The following is a 14,284-nucleotide window of genomic DNA, read 5'->3' on the forward strand; positions in this document are numbered from 1 at the left end:
GGCTAAGCCTGTTAAGACTGGCCAATCAGCAGAGACCACTAGAAGGCTGGAATTTGGCTTACAGAATAGAAATCTCTATAACTTCTCCTATGTACTAGTTATGATACATTTAACAGTGACAAGTTGTTGCATTTATCAATACCAATCTTTTCAGTCCTTGAATAAAATGTACTGTTTTCCAAGCAATAGTTATACCTAAATAAAATATTGCAATGTCAGCCCATGGAGCTAAGTATTTACAATGAGATAAATAAAATGGGCAGTTTTTCCCTCACCAGGGCATATAAAACATCTTTTATAAGGTCTCTGCTTATAGTTACGTGCCCCCCACCACAGGGACACCTAGGGGAGACCTGGGGGGTGCCCAATATGTCAAAATGAGGTAGATTATCACTTTTAAAGTTCCCATACCATCAAAGTCAAGTCGGCAAAGCCAGACAGCCTTTAAAAGGACAATAGACACACAGCCGCTCACTCATGCAAGTGCAGGAAATCTGCTGGGCCTCTACTCTTCCATGCCCTATCTATAGGTAGATTGCAGTCCCTGGCCCTATTATCTACTAGGGACTTATAAGGTCTGTCTTTGCCAATTGTAAGTGTACCCTATTACATATACATTTTTAAACATAGCACTTGATACTGGACCTGGTTAGCAGAGCCCACAGTACAGTCAGAGTCAGTTACCACCAGTATCATTCTGCAAAAAATTGGGGTGAACAGGGCAAATGGATGACTTTATAACAGGAAGCATCAATCATTCTAGTAAGGTGGCCCACACCACAAATAATGAAACTGGTGCAAGCCATGCTTAAAGTAACCAGAACAATTGTATTTTGTGTATATGTGTTTATGTTGGTTAAGGGCATTTTGGTGCAGCCCAAAAAAATATCTCTGTATTTTCCAAGAGTTAAGCAGAATCGGGTTTTTGAAAATATGAACCTATTCCATTAGCTTTCCTTCGGTTCTAATTGGAGTTTTCAAAGTTGTATTAATCTTGATACAATCTCATAGATTTTACCACCAGCCGCTAGACTTTGTTAGATCCTCGCTATCGCCCATTAGCTCTCTTTAAAAGCCCCCATCTATCTAGGTATCATAACTTAAAGCACATCGAGCAGTAGGCTGGTACTGTTTAGAAGTTGTAGTGCAGTCTTTTCAGTGGCAGGTTTCGAAAACTGATTCTGAGGTACTCCTAGCCAACCTATTGGAACCAACAGAGACTTTTAGAGATCCATCTAAATAATGACTGCTCAGGGAAAGGAACATTGATATCACCCGATGAAATGTGTAGTGTATCACCATGCCCAAGCTTTGATGTTAATCTATCCAGATAGGAGACACATAGCAACCTATTGTAATGAACCCCAAAAGCTCACATGCACCATCTGCCAAGATAGATGCAACATCTTAAAATTGTGACCAATTAAAATTTTAAAGCTATGACAATTAATATTATTGGTTTGACTCTACATTGCTTTTTTACTATGCTATGATGTAGTTAAGGCATAAAAAAGTTAGAAATATCACTTTGCATCTGGCATTCTTTGACGCATTAAGTATTTACATTTGCAGTGATGTCTCCTTATTGAAGCTAATATGGAGGCAATGGTATGTGTAAGACCACAAATGTTCAGGGGTTGATGTTCAAGCATAGTTGTTTTCCTAAAGTGCCACAGTTACTCCTTCTGACGGTACACTTTATTTTATGGGGCACACTTGTTTCAAATCCTTTTAGTAAAAGATTTCATACAGTATAAAATGGTACATGCCGCATATCATTCATCTGAGGGTATAAGATGAGTGAAAAAAATTGATAGAATAAAGCAGTGAAAACAATCATTGTCCTTCACGTTATGTTTTATTTTTCTGGCCTCAATGAATAGTATCACAGCTGCATTTAAAAAATATCAACAACAAATAAGAAATAGATGTGTTACTCTCCCCCTCTCCTCCAATCCTATACCTAAAACAACAAAGAAAACGGAAAAACAAAACAAAAAGGCAACTATACAGGGAGGGCACACGCGTCATCTGGGTTAGGTGTATTGAAGCTAGGGCTGTTAGTATCTGAGGGAACATAATGACCTATCTTAGGGTGTAACACTGAGCGAGAGGGGCTGTATCCTGCTGTGTAAGTGGGGCTAAAGGGCTGCAGAGGTAGGGGTGACACTGGACCTACAATTGGTATGTCGCGGTTTATTCACAAATCTGGCAAGCTCTCAATTTTGTGAGTATGAAGCAGACAAATTCCAGCCTTAACATATAGTCAAGAAGAGGTTGCCCACGAGTCATACATTTCTTTTCAGTGAATGAGAGTTTGTGGGATGTGTGTTATATTACTAATGTTTGCCAAAGTTTGTTGAACCACACTGAGATGGCTCGGGGCTCTTTCTTTTTCCAGAAGAGAGCTAGGGCACACTTTGAAACAGCAGTCTTTATGGATTTAGCAACATTAAGAGACAATGTAGAAGGACCAGCAAACCCTAAGAGTTACCTCTTCACGAGAAAGAACAATGACAACACTAAATTTAGTGGCAATCTGTAAACCACTGCCTGTTGGACAAAGCATTTTGGTTTATGGGTCTCAAAGTCCTTGGCAACGGATCCTGGATGACCAGTGTTGTCATTAATGTTTAATGTGGACTGCACGTCTATGTATGCACACAGTGGATTGACAGGGTTTCTGTAAGATCTAACTATATGCAGAGACATGTATCAGGACAAGAGTCAGAATGATATCTATGACTTATGCCCTGCTACATATTACATGACAATTACATCTCATGCCCTACATTGTCAGAGCAATAGATTTTGCAAGGTAAGTATACATAAGTTTAACGGATGAATGATGTAGTGTTAGAGTTGGTAGACAACGTAAAGGTAAAAATAGTAATGATATGCCTCCCATGTTATAGTGGTAGGAGATGTATTGGATGCTGTATAATTGTACGTCAATATGATTTATCCATGATACAGTGTTTGAAAACCATCTATGTTGGTTTGCAACCCTTTATCCTCACATGCACCTTGAGTGAAGGGCACTTCAGTCTATGGTGCTGTTTTAGCCAAATGTATCTAGAACCAAGGCATGAGAGATAATATTGACATGTTGTACATTCATTTTAAGTGGGCACCGACTCAGGCTGCCAACACGCATTATTGACTCAGTCTGACTGTGTCTATGTGAGAGCGTCTATCGGGGAATAAATCCCACTGCTTAGGAAGTAATTGAAGTGAAGAGCTGCTAATGGGTCAATTGGACACCATTGGGACCCTCTTAGCTAAAGCTAACGCTTTTGACTAATTTGCTCACACTGAGCATGGTATTTTCAAAGAAAGCTCTCTCTTCTGCCCCCTCTCTTTCCCTAACAAGGAAGAACATATGAATGTTTTAGAGACACATGGGATTAGAAATGTCCAAAATAATTAGTAAATACAATATGGTCCTTTGAAAAAAACACAGCTTTCTCTCCTAATGATTCTTTTGTTTTTATGCTTGGTGTCTGCCCAAAGGGAGTTCAGGGCGCTGGTGATTGAGATGGTGTTGGCGACTGACATGTCCTGTCACTTCCAGCAAATCAAGGCCATGAAGAACGCTCTGCAACAGCCAGAAGGGTGAGTCACTCCGAACCCGCAGCCAGGCACTCTGCGCGCGCATGCTAGTGTGTAGACAGCCCCTGCACTGAAGTAGAAAGAAAAGGCTGCCTCTGCTCCATAAAAACACATCTCTTTGTCTGTTCTGCTTACTGAAGTATCTACAAAGCTCTGGTACTTGCTGTACAAATATTGAATGCCCAATTGTTCTCTGACATGGAACTTGCGGTTAGTAATGTCACTGCTAGTTATTTTTGGCAATAAGTTGTATTGCAGTGGGCAAAATGTCTGAACATTTCAGGTGCGATTCACAAATATTTTAGCCTGACTTCCTCTTGTACTACACCTTATTTACTCCTGGAATTGAGGAGTAAGTCAAACGTACCACAAGAGCAATTCACAGCAAAATCTCAGTGAATCGGGCAAGTTTCAAAACCAATTTTATTTTAAATATTTTTAATTTTAGAGTTCAGTACTATTAAAAGGTTTTCTATATTATACTTTTGTCTCTAGTCCAGGCTGTGGAGAGTTGATTTGATGTAGTCATTTTGTGTGCCAAGTTTAGACAAAGATTGAATGAAAGTAACATTTTAGACTATGAAAGGTATACTCTCCCAGGAGTCCAAGCTGCCTTGTGTGGCTAGAATGACAGGTGAGTAACAAAAAAGTTAACCTTCCATGTTCTGATGGTTTAAAATGTTCAATTTGACCCTCAGTCTAAATTGCTTGGATTGTCATGTCCTAATACCACCCGGGGAGATACCAGTACTTACAAATAGCAGTTTTTCCAGCAGGGCAATATTATCACCGAAGTACACACGAACATTGTTTTACACAGGATTAACCTGAATGAAACATACAACCGAAGACTCATTCCTAAATAAAGCCTTATTTGTGAGTCAGAGTATTCCATGAGGAAATATTGCATATTTGTTGAACAGCAAAGTTATTTTAACCACTTTTCTATGGAGAAAATCCCAGCTGGTTAGAAAAAAATAGTTTCTACTGGATCCAGTTGCTAGTATGTGCTGGCTTGTATACTTCACTGAACTGTTATGTAGAACATTCTAGATGATTCCATCTGCATCTTGTGGCGGGTATTTATTGGCAGCAGATTTTATCTATTGGTTTATGTGGGTATTCAAAGAACATTCCTTTTTCACCTAACATATAAATGAATGTCCAAAACTACATGAGTAATGGGAAGCAGAAGCCATTTGTAAATGTTAAGCTGCACTTTACACTAGAGTTGTCTTTTATTACCTGACACTATTGAGCACTATAGCTCTCGTTGTAAACAATCTAACTTTATTTCCAGGTTACATCTTACAAATACACTTGGTATTAGGTAAGCTTGTCTTTAGGAATGGGGGAAATTTGTGTAATTTGCTTTTGAGGAATTGCACAAAATTTCAGGAAAATTATGCAAAATTGGACGGAATTATGAGAAATGCAAATCTGTTATTTAGCACTATATTTTATCTAGAAAAAAGTCCTCCTAACAACTTGTGGCACCAGTGCACAATTTGTGTTAAAAAAAGCATAGAAAACAGAATTACACTAAACAACAGATGCTTACGTTCTAGTTGTACATGTTGTTCCTGCGCTTCTGCACTATAATTTTCCCATGAACAGCAATGTAATTATGCAACATGGTGTGATGGCGTAGCTTTTGGAATTTCGTGTGACAAGCACAAGTCAACATTCCAGAAATTACGTAAATTACGGAGTGTAATTTACATTTTGTGTGGTCCTACTTTACTGGCAGTCATGCAGCAGGAGTTTATAGTACAGACATTGTATTTGCTACAAAAATACAATGCACACAAGGATAAGGGAACAAATAAATGTATTTGGAACGGTCGAGGAAAGCAGGAAATTAGCATTACTAAAACCCATATAAAAGTGCATAGTCCCAAGAGGTGCTTATCATCAAATCAAATTGATTAGGTCATATTTCAACAGAAACAAACAATACAAACATTATTAAAATCCTAGCATGTAAGATCCATCATTTAGATGCCAGTATAATGTGGAATACTATATCTTGTCGTAGGTCATAGTCTGCCATCAGCATTTGGTATCCTTTGATATATAATCCATTTGCCTTCAGGAAACAAATCATACATCTTTCCAGTTCCATTTGTTCACTTACCAGTGGCTGAGAGAAATATCAGGGAGGTGTCAGGGTAATGTGAGGCTGCCGTTCAAAACAAGTGAGAACATATCTGGGACATTTAACGGAGATGTAGACAGAAGTCAGCAGGATGGCGGACTCAACTACTGTCAGAGTTTGAATAAATCTGCCACCACTGGAAAATTGCATACATTTAAAGATTCATCCTTCAAGATTGTCAGAGCCCGTAAATACATGAATCAATCTCTCCGTGTCGCAGTCAGAGGCCAACGCGGCCTCATTTCCTTCCTAGGTTGTATTTTTGTCTGTGTCGTTATTCTGAGTGCAGCCCATTCACTTGTGCAGTCATTTGGATTTGCAGGATCGACAAGCCGAAAGCCTTATCTCTGTTGTTGCACACAGCAGACATCAGCCATCCAGCGAAGGCCTGGGACCTGCACCATCGATGGACCATGTCACTGCTGGAAGAGTTCTTCAGACAGGTAATTAAGAGTTATTAAAGCGGATGATGACGTGAGAAGGGGGTGAACGCAGGAGGCATGAACCAGAGGAGAGAAAAGATTCTCTGTATTCTGAAGTAATGCACCTCACAGGAAGGCTGTGTGAGAGCCCAACTCTACTGCAACTGGACAATCCCCCATATGTTTATGCCTCTTGGAAGTAGCCAGTTTTTTTGCTTTCCCTAAAATTGGAGGGGAGGTATAGAAATGCACCCAGTTATTCAAGGACAGGATAATTGAAATTACTCCACACCTATATTGAGCACTACACACTTTGAACAACTCAACTAAATGCTGAACAAAACATTTGGCATACATTATCCCTACCTAATCCATGTATCCTCCATCCGCAGCCTTGCATCACGCAATCTCACTGAGCATTAAAAACCACACTGCATTCATTTCTTTATTAAAGGAGGACAAATCCTACCATACAACACATTTAATTCTACTGTGAACAGTACAAACAAGCAATGGGCACTTTAGCATCCCCCTTCATGCTTGCACACTCCACCCATTATCGAGACATAGCTTCCTCATTATACCCTCACCCTCAAATTCTTATCCACCCCATCAACACTCTTTATTCCCTTGTTGTACACCTGTTACACCCCCCCACTAAATCTTTTGCATCTTAATTCTCTTAGAACTGACCTAAAACTACTTCTCTTAACCTTACTTCCTTCCCCTTGCATCTCCACTAGGCTAATAAATGTCTCCATCAAGCTTTCTAATTTCTTTCACACATCCTTTGATTAGTAAATACCAATTCTCAAAGCTACTAACTTATCACGTATGTCACCAAACCCCCTCAATCTCCACATCATAAAAACATTGGCTTACTCTTCTCATGTTGTAGCTAACTTGCCTAAGACTTCATTTTAATCACTTTCTAAATACAGGCAACGGTCTTTCTCTAAATCTGCAGTCAAAGCACTTCTAAAAACAGCTGAAGGTCATCCCATCCATGCCTCCCTGCCCCCTTTTCTTAAGAAAATCCTTGGATAACTAGTTTTTTAGCAACCTCACTACTTTCCTCACTGGTCACAGATTGCTGGGTCCCCTTCAAATTGCATTATGCTGTGTGTCCATTTTCATAGCCACTGCTTATCACAATTAGCTCTTGTCATTTGTCTTTTACTTCACAGTTCACTCTATTCAATCTTTGCATCACAGGCTTGTATTTTACCAGATTTTCAACCTGTCCATTGCAACATTTCTTCTTGGTATTTTGGTCTATTGTCTACCAGTTCAGTTCAGTCAATGTTTCAAAAGACTTTATTTATACTGGGGTCAGATCTCGTCTCAAGTGTGCTACATTGTTTGGCTACATCACAAACATAGACCACTAGCTTCCCAACAACCTTCACCTACTGACTGGCTATCAGGCCAACTATGCTGAACCACCCCAAAATGGTAACCGTGCCACTGGAGAACTTTATTTGCATCTCTGTCTGAATGTTGTGAATAATTACTATTAGTAATAAATCTACACTTGTGTTAGCTAGATATGTCCTAAATTAATTTATCTACACTGATAACCTTTCTGCCACAAGCTCTTTGAACATAAGTTCAATTGTGCTTGTTTCTCTATAATATACTTTAACCTAGGTATCGAGTAGGTATATTGGGTTGGCCTTCTACTTTCTATTACAACCTTAAGCATTACCTCAAAATATAACTCTATCCGATCTCTAGATCCAGGTACATGTTGGGCAGGAGAAGTGAAAATAGAACTTAGTGCTTTGTGGACTGCACAGTTTCAAAAGTGGAGGTTTCCTGATTTGCACGGGGTATGTGTCAATCATGTAAGGGATGCCCATGGATTTATGATTAGAAGATAGCACCAATCAGAGAGAGGGGTTTTATTATCAGTGCGCAAGCTTTAGAATATGAATATGGAATCCTCCAAGCAATAACCACCTTTGCTAAAGCAGGCAGATCTCCTGAAAATGTCAACAGGAACATCTCATGCAGCCATGCAGTTTTATTTGAGGATTGGGAAAAGTCTACTGAGATGGTCAAGAACCAGCACTTAGGCAGAAGCAGAATCCATCTTCCTATGCACTCAGCTTTTCTGGTTAAAAGGGGTGATGAGTTCACAGAAGTCACACACATTTATTAGAGGCCTTTCTGAAAAGGTTATTGAATCCCTGGATTTTGCAGATCTTGGTTCTAACCAGGTTTCAGTGACCTGCGAGCTGGTAAGAGAACACTGAAACTACATTAATCACTGCTGGTGATGATTTGCTCCATGTGAGAACTTTGTCTCACTGTGACATCTAAGTGTAAAGAAAACATTGTTCACTGAATCCAACATCTGCAACATGATGATAAGCAGCCTTTCAAGCACACCCCCAGAACCTTTTCCTTCTAAGACATTTTTAGGTACATAGGTATCTAGCAATATAACATTACTGATTCCTATATTAAACCCTAAAACTCTATTGTGCAGTTAACCAGATGTTTACATAGGAGAGTAATTTTGACACAAAGTAGTTTGTAGTAAGCATTTCCTTTTTCTAGATATTATACATTTTTTCTTCAATCTTGTGAGGTTTTTAAGTTGTTTTTTACATTGAATGTCGCATCTTTTTGGGCTACTCATATAGGCTGGCTCAACAACTAGCTCTGTCAATAGTTGGTGAGCCCAGCTTTAGGACTGATGGCACCCGGTGTGCATCATTTATTTGCACCCCCTCCACCACCAATGACCTCGTTCATGGATTAACTCACTTTCACCCTCCAAGAGTGCCCCTCACATCTCCATAACCCCTCTCACAAGTATTTACTTTTTTTAAAAACACAACTCACTCCAATGTACGTGGTCAGAGCACTTTACATCACACACTAATTCTGAGATATTAAAACAATGGGTAAAAAAACATTACGTTCTAACCTATACCTTTCAGTTTGGATGCAGCTCTTTGAATACAGTTCATAGCTCACTGTGCTATATCAAGGATTATAAATTATGATCTGCACGTTACAAAATATTCTCTGTGCCAAAAGCAGTGACCCACTGAGCTATCTACATAAAATACAATTCTGTGACCTGCATGGTACAATTTTCTTTGCAGCAGGAATATCAACCCTCTGCGCTGCTTATGAGTCGAAAATGCCACCAGTCAAAACTCCATCTGTCTCCAGTGGATACAATAATCACCAAAGTTAACTTGACATTGGTATTGTTGTCCGAGCATTGCTGGGAACACACAGAACTCTGCAGTGGATGCTTTTAAACCCATAAGATATTTCAAAACAGAGCTCCAAGCTCAGCGCCCTGTGCGGTGGCACTGGTCACTCCGCCCAAAAGCCGGCACTGATATTAGGTGGAAACTTGCAGGCAGGTTATTAAGTCTGTATTCTTTCTTTGATTTCTACAAGATCATATAGAATCATACTGATAGCATGGAACAAGTCCAAACGTTACTCTCCAGTACCACGTCAACCTGTGACTTACAAGTATGGGCTCCACCTCTGTGCCAAATGATCTTCTCTTAGGCGATAGATATTTACCACCGAAGCTAAATCAAATCAAACCAACCTTCATCGTTATTTACAGTTTAAGTTTAGTCAATGATGAGACTTTTAAGTAGATTTTCTATTCTTTATTCTCTTTAAGAGATTAATATATTATGTTTATTCAATTAGAACGTCAGATAAATCAGTTTACCGAAATTATCAAGGACAGAGTCATCAATAATGCAAGCATGTTTGATGAAGGGAATAATCTTTATTCTATCTATAAGGAATCAGACCTAATAGAACCCATAGAGAGTCCAAGAAAAGAGCGAGATCAAAGGAGCATCAAAATTGTAATCAACTTGAGTAGTTGAACTCCCCATAAAGAGTAGTTCAGGAAACTCAGCCGAGTCTCATTTCTTCAAAAAGCATTGGCATACAGTTTCTGTAGCAAGCTGTACAAAATCAGTCTCAGTCAGGAAAACGGGAAAACAGATGCGGCAGTAGCTACTCCCATCAGGGTGAAAGGATAAAGACAACGGCAATCACCAGTAGCCTACAGCAAAGCGCAAAGCTTTGGGTGCAAGGGACGGTGAGAATCTGTCAGTGAGAGTCCTGCTACCTAACTAGAAACAGGCACTAATATAAAAGTCATGAGAACAAGCATCCAACATTGGGGTCATGGACTGTCACCACAGAAAATAAAGTGCAGTTTTTGAGTGCGAAGTTTAGCAGAAGGCTTCTGTTAAGATATTATTAGAGAGGTACAGTGAAAGAAACGCTGAAAAGCAAGGAAAAAACGTCTTTCTACTTTGATATTGTGAGGGATCTCATTTCCCTAGAGTTTTTGGGCAAATTACATGAACTAAGATGTAATCCACCCCAATTTTCCAAACGAACACTCAAAATAAACTAGTTGCAGATGTGGCCCTGACGTGGTCTTGCTACACTGAGCCTGAGAGGGTATACTTCTGAATCTGTCTCCCATGCTTTCTCAAGCATCCTTGAGAGGGATGGGCTGCCTGTGAAATGGACTAGGCTGCATTGGTTAGGGATGGGTGGAGATGGCAGGTTGAAAGGAGCTCCTAGCAACACATATATCCTCTGCTATGTTTGATTTCCATCTGCGCGGATTTTATTATCAAAAGGCAGACTCCCAGAACAAGAATTCTTTAACACTGAATAAACACAGACATCTGAGAATTTTGTAGACACTGGTTTAAAATCACCTACAAATTGTATACCATTTTCTCCCTTTGAAATCCCATGCTCAACCCCACTGTATTTCTTAATGAAGTAGAAGGAAGGAAAAGGAATGAGGAATTTCAGTTTGCCACTGTTAAAAATGTCTCCTACAGCATGCCAAAGAGTTTTGGAAGATAGTTCATACCAATCTCTGTTTCAATTGAAACCCTCGGTACCTAATTGCAAGAACTTGAATAACCAGATTCTTGGCCCAATTGATGGGAATATTGGGATTGAGTTCTGCAGGGAAAGCAGCCTGCCTGCTGGAGGGTCCAGAAAATTGAAGGAGGACCAGGTGGAGGCTTGCTAGTTAAAACAATACAGCATACTTTTCAACTGGTATGTGCTGGGGAGCCTCTGGAAAACCTACATCAATTGTGGGGAGATGAGTATATTTTATTTTAAGTAACACAAAATCCTGAGGGAAATCCAGCATGTGTCAGCTTGAAAAAACTTCTATGAAGCAAATTTTGCTTTAAAATATCTCTTTTCAAGAACTTTTCCCCACTTTGTTGGATAAAGGCGTCTATCCATTTGAGGCATGAGTTTGTTGAATAACTACATTGTCTCAACCAGCTCTTAGCTTTTTCTTTCTCAGTGATCTACTGATTTTGTGGTTTCTCTTAAAATATGCAACCTGAAACATTATGCCTCCAGGCATTTGTTTGCGTAGCACTTTTCACGCTAAGTGGGATGGGTATGCCCAGACTTGGGTCCCTTGCTCACTGTGCCACTGGATTCAAGCTAGCCTCGCTGATGAAGGGTAATACCCAGAAACCGGTCCCAGGAAGCTTGTTTCTGGTCCAGGGAGGACCTGGCTTGGCAGTTCGGTCTGGACTGTTCCCATGAGGCACAGGGTCAAGACTGATTTGCATATGGCTGGGTCTAAACTGGGGTGGCATGGTGAGAAAAAGAACTATGGATTTAACCCAGATCTCTTAACTGGAGGTGAATGTATGATTTATTCAGCATTTCGTCCATCATTTGTTTGTGTCCCACTTTTCACCTTAAGTGGGATGGGTATGCCCAGACGTGGGTCCCTTGCTCACTGTGCCACTGGATTCAAGCTAGCCTGGCTGATGAAGGGCAATATCCAGAAACCGGTCCCAGGATGCATGTTTCCAGTCCAGGGAGGACCTTGCTTGGCAGTTCGGTCAGGACTGTTCCGATGAGGCACAGGGTCAAGACTGATTTGCATATGACTGGGTCTAAACTGGGGTGGCATGGTGAGCAAAAGAACAATGGATTTAACCCAGATCTCTTGACTGGGGTTAATGTTTGATTTAATCAGCATTCCGTGTTTGCGTAGCACTTTTTACCCCAAGTGGGATGGGTATGCCCAGAGGTGGGTCCCTTGCTCACTGTGCCACTGAATTCAAGCTAGCCTGGCTGATGAAGGGTAATGCCCAGAAACCAGTCCCAGGATGCTTGTTTCCGGTCCAGGGAGGACCTGGCTTGGCAGTTCGGTGGCATGGTGAGCAAAAGAACGATGGAAAATGAAAAAATACTACCCTTGACATCTGCACTGGCATTGAAGCATACATCAGACCTGTCAGCGAGCTGATGCCAGAGAGCCTCACTTGCACCCTCTTTAAACCGACAATCAATATTGTCCAAGAGCTCCAATTTCACTGTGTTAGGTTATGTTATGCTTGATTTGTAGAGCACACTATCACCCGGGAGGGTATTCTGGTGCTGAGCAGGTGTGAGCATAGGCTCACTTAGGGCCTAGGGGGACCACTCGAAAAGACAGGTCTTCAGCTTCTTTCATAATTCACACTTTACTAGCGATGCAGGAGAAGGCTCGACCACCAGATCGAGTTTTCCGTACGCGTCGGATTTGCCAACTAGGAGTACAGGCAAGCTGAGGTGTCTAGAAGGTTTGTGAAAGCAGATAGGATTGTTGCGGTATGCTTGGCCAGTGTTATGTAGTGCCTTGAAAGTGTGGTTGAAAAGTCTGAATTATGCTAGTTGACAATTGGAGAACCAGTGGTGCTTCTTAAGGTGTGGTGTAATGTGATTGCGGTATCAGAGGTTGACCGTGATTCTGGCTGCCGAGTTCAGAATGGTCTACAGTGTTCTGGCAAGTTTTTTGTTGATCCCTGCATAGAGAGTGGTCCCATAGTCCAGCTTGCTTGTGACCATGTCATATGTGATAGTTTTCCAGTTGCTGTTTGGGAGCCATTTGAAAATCTTCCTCAGCATCTTGATGGTATGGAAGCATGAGGCGGTGATAGCATTGACTTGAGGGGTGATGCTGAGCTCGTTGGCCTTGATCCTGAAGTTCTTGGTGTGGGTGGATGTTGGTCCTACCTCAGTTGGCAACCAAGTGGAGTCCCACAGGGATGAGCTCTCCCTCAAGATCATGATTTTGTTCTTGTAGTTGACAGTTGGTCTTCATCCAGTGGCGATTCCAGTCATGCAGGCATTACATTTGATACAGGTACTGGGCAGCTTGTGCATGAGGGACACAACAAATTGTGTGTCATTTGCATAGGAGAGGACATTGCTATTCTGAGAGCAGATGATGTTGGATAGAGGGATCATGTATGCGTTGAGGAGAGTCGGGATGAGGGAGGATCCTTGTGGAACTTCACAGATGAGTTCACGGGAATCTGAGGTGTATGGTGCCACGCTGACTGAGTAGGTCCTTCTAGTCATGAAGGAGCTGATTCATCAGCATGCACGTCCCTAGATTCCAATGTCATGTAGCTGTTGGATGATGTAGGACTCAAATGCTACAGATCCAGGAGGATGAGGGCCGCCATGTCTCCTCTGTTCAGAGTCATGGAAATGTCATTTGTGGCAGCAAGGAAGCCAGGTTCTGGGCTGTGGTCGGATCTAAACCAGACTGAGTGGTGTTGAGGAAATGGTGGTCATTTAGGTATTTGGTGTGGTGTCTGTTGATGATATTCTCAAAGACCTTGGTCAGGAATGGTAGCAGTGAGATTAATCTGTAGTAGGCTAGTGTTGAAGGGTTCGCATAGGGGTTCTTCAGCAATGGGAGGACAGTTGCATGTTTCAAAGCATCTGGCAAGGTTGTGTAAGAGATGGAGGCATTCAGAATGGGTGTGAACATGGCACGGACGGGTTGCAGTCCACTGAAGTAGGTGTGGTGGGGTCAGGGCTCCGATGCGCCCCCTGAGTGTATGGGAGTCATGGTGGCAGCGGTTTCTGCTGAGGTGATGACAAGCCATGTGGTTAGCATTGTTTCTTTGGATAAGATCGGGGGGCATTTGGCTTGGTATGTTGGTTGCAGCTGAATGGTGGTGATTTTGTTGCTGAAAAATTCAGAGAGATTATTGCAGAGGTTCTGCGAGGGAGTGATCAAGTTAGAGACGGC

General features: G+C 41.3%; 1 protein-coding gene across 11 annotated transcripts in view; it reads left to right on the forward strand.

Annotated features, from left to right (window-relative positions):
• PDE1C (phosphodiesterase 1C) overlaps positions 1-14,284 on the forward strand; it is a 1,636,609-nt gene that overhangs the window by 1,381,606 nt on the left and 240,719 nt on the right. For all 11 annotated transcript variants that reach the window (XM_085607521.1, XM_085607513.1, XM_085607514.1 and 8 more), the window contains 2 exons: positions 3,514-3,615; positions 6,093-6,213. In XM_085607521.1, the coding sequence (XP_085463647.1) occupies positions 3,514-3,615; positions 6,093-6,213 (223 nt within the window). The remainder of the gene's footprint in view (positions 1-3,513; positions 3,616-6,092; positions 6,214-14,284) is intronic.

The sequence above is a fragment of the Triturus cristatus genome, chromosome 5_2 (assembly GCF_964204655.1).
Source record: "Triturus cristatus chromosome 5_2, aTriCri1.1, whole genome shotgun sequence".
Classification (NCBI taxonomy): Eukaryota; Metazoa; Chordata; class Amphibia; order Caudata; family Salamandridae; genus Triturus; species Triturus cristatus.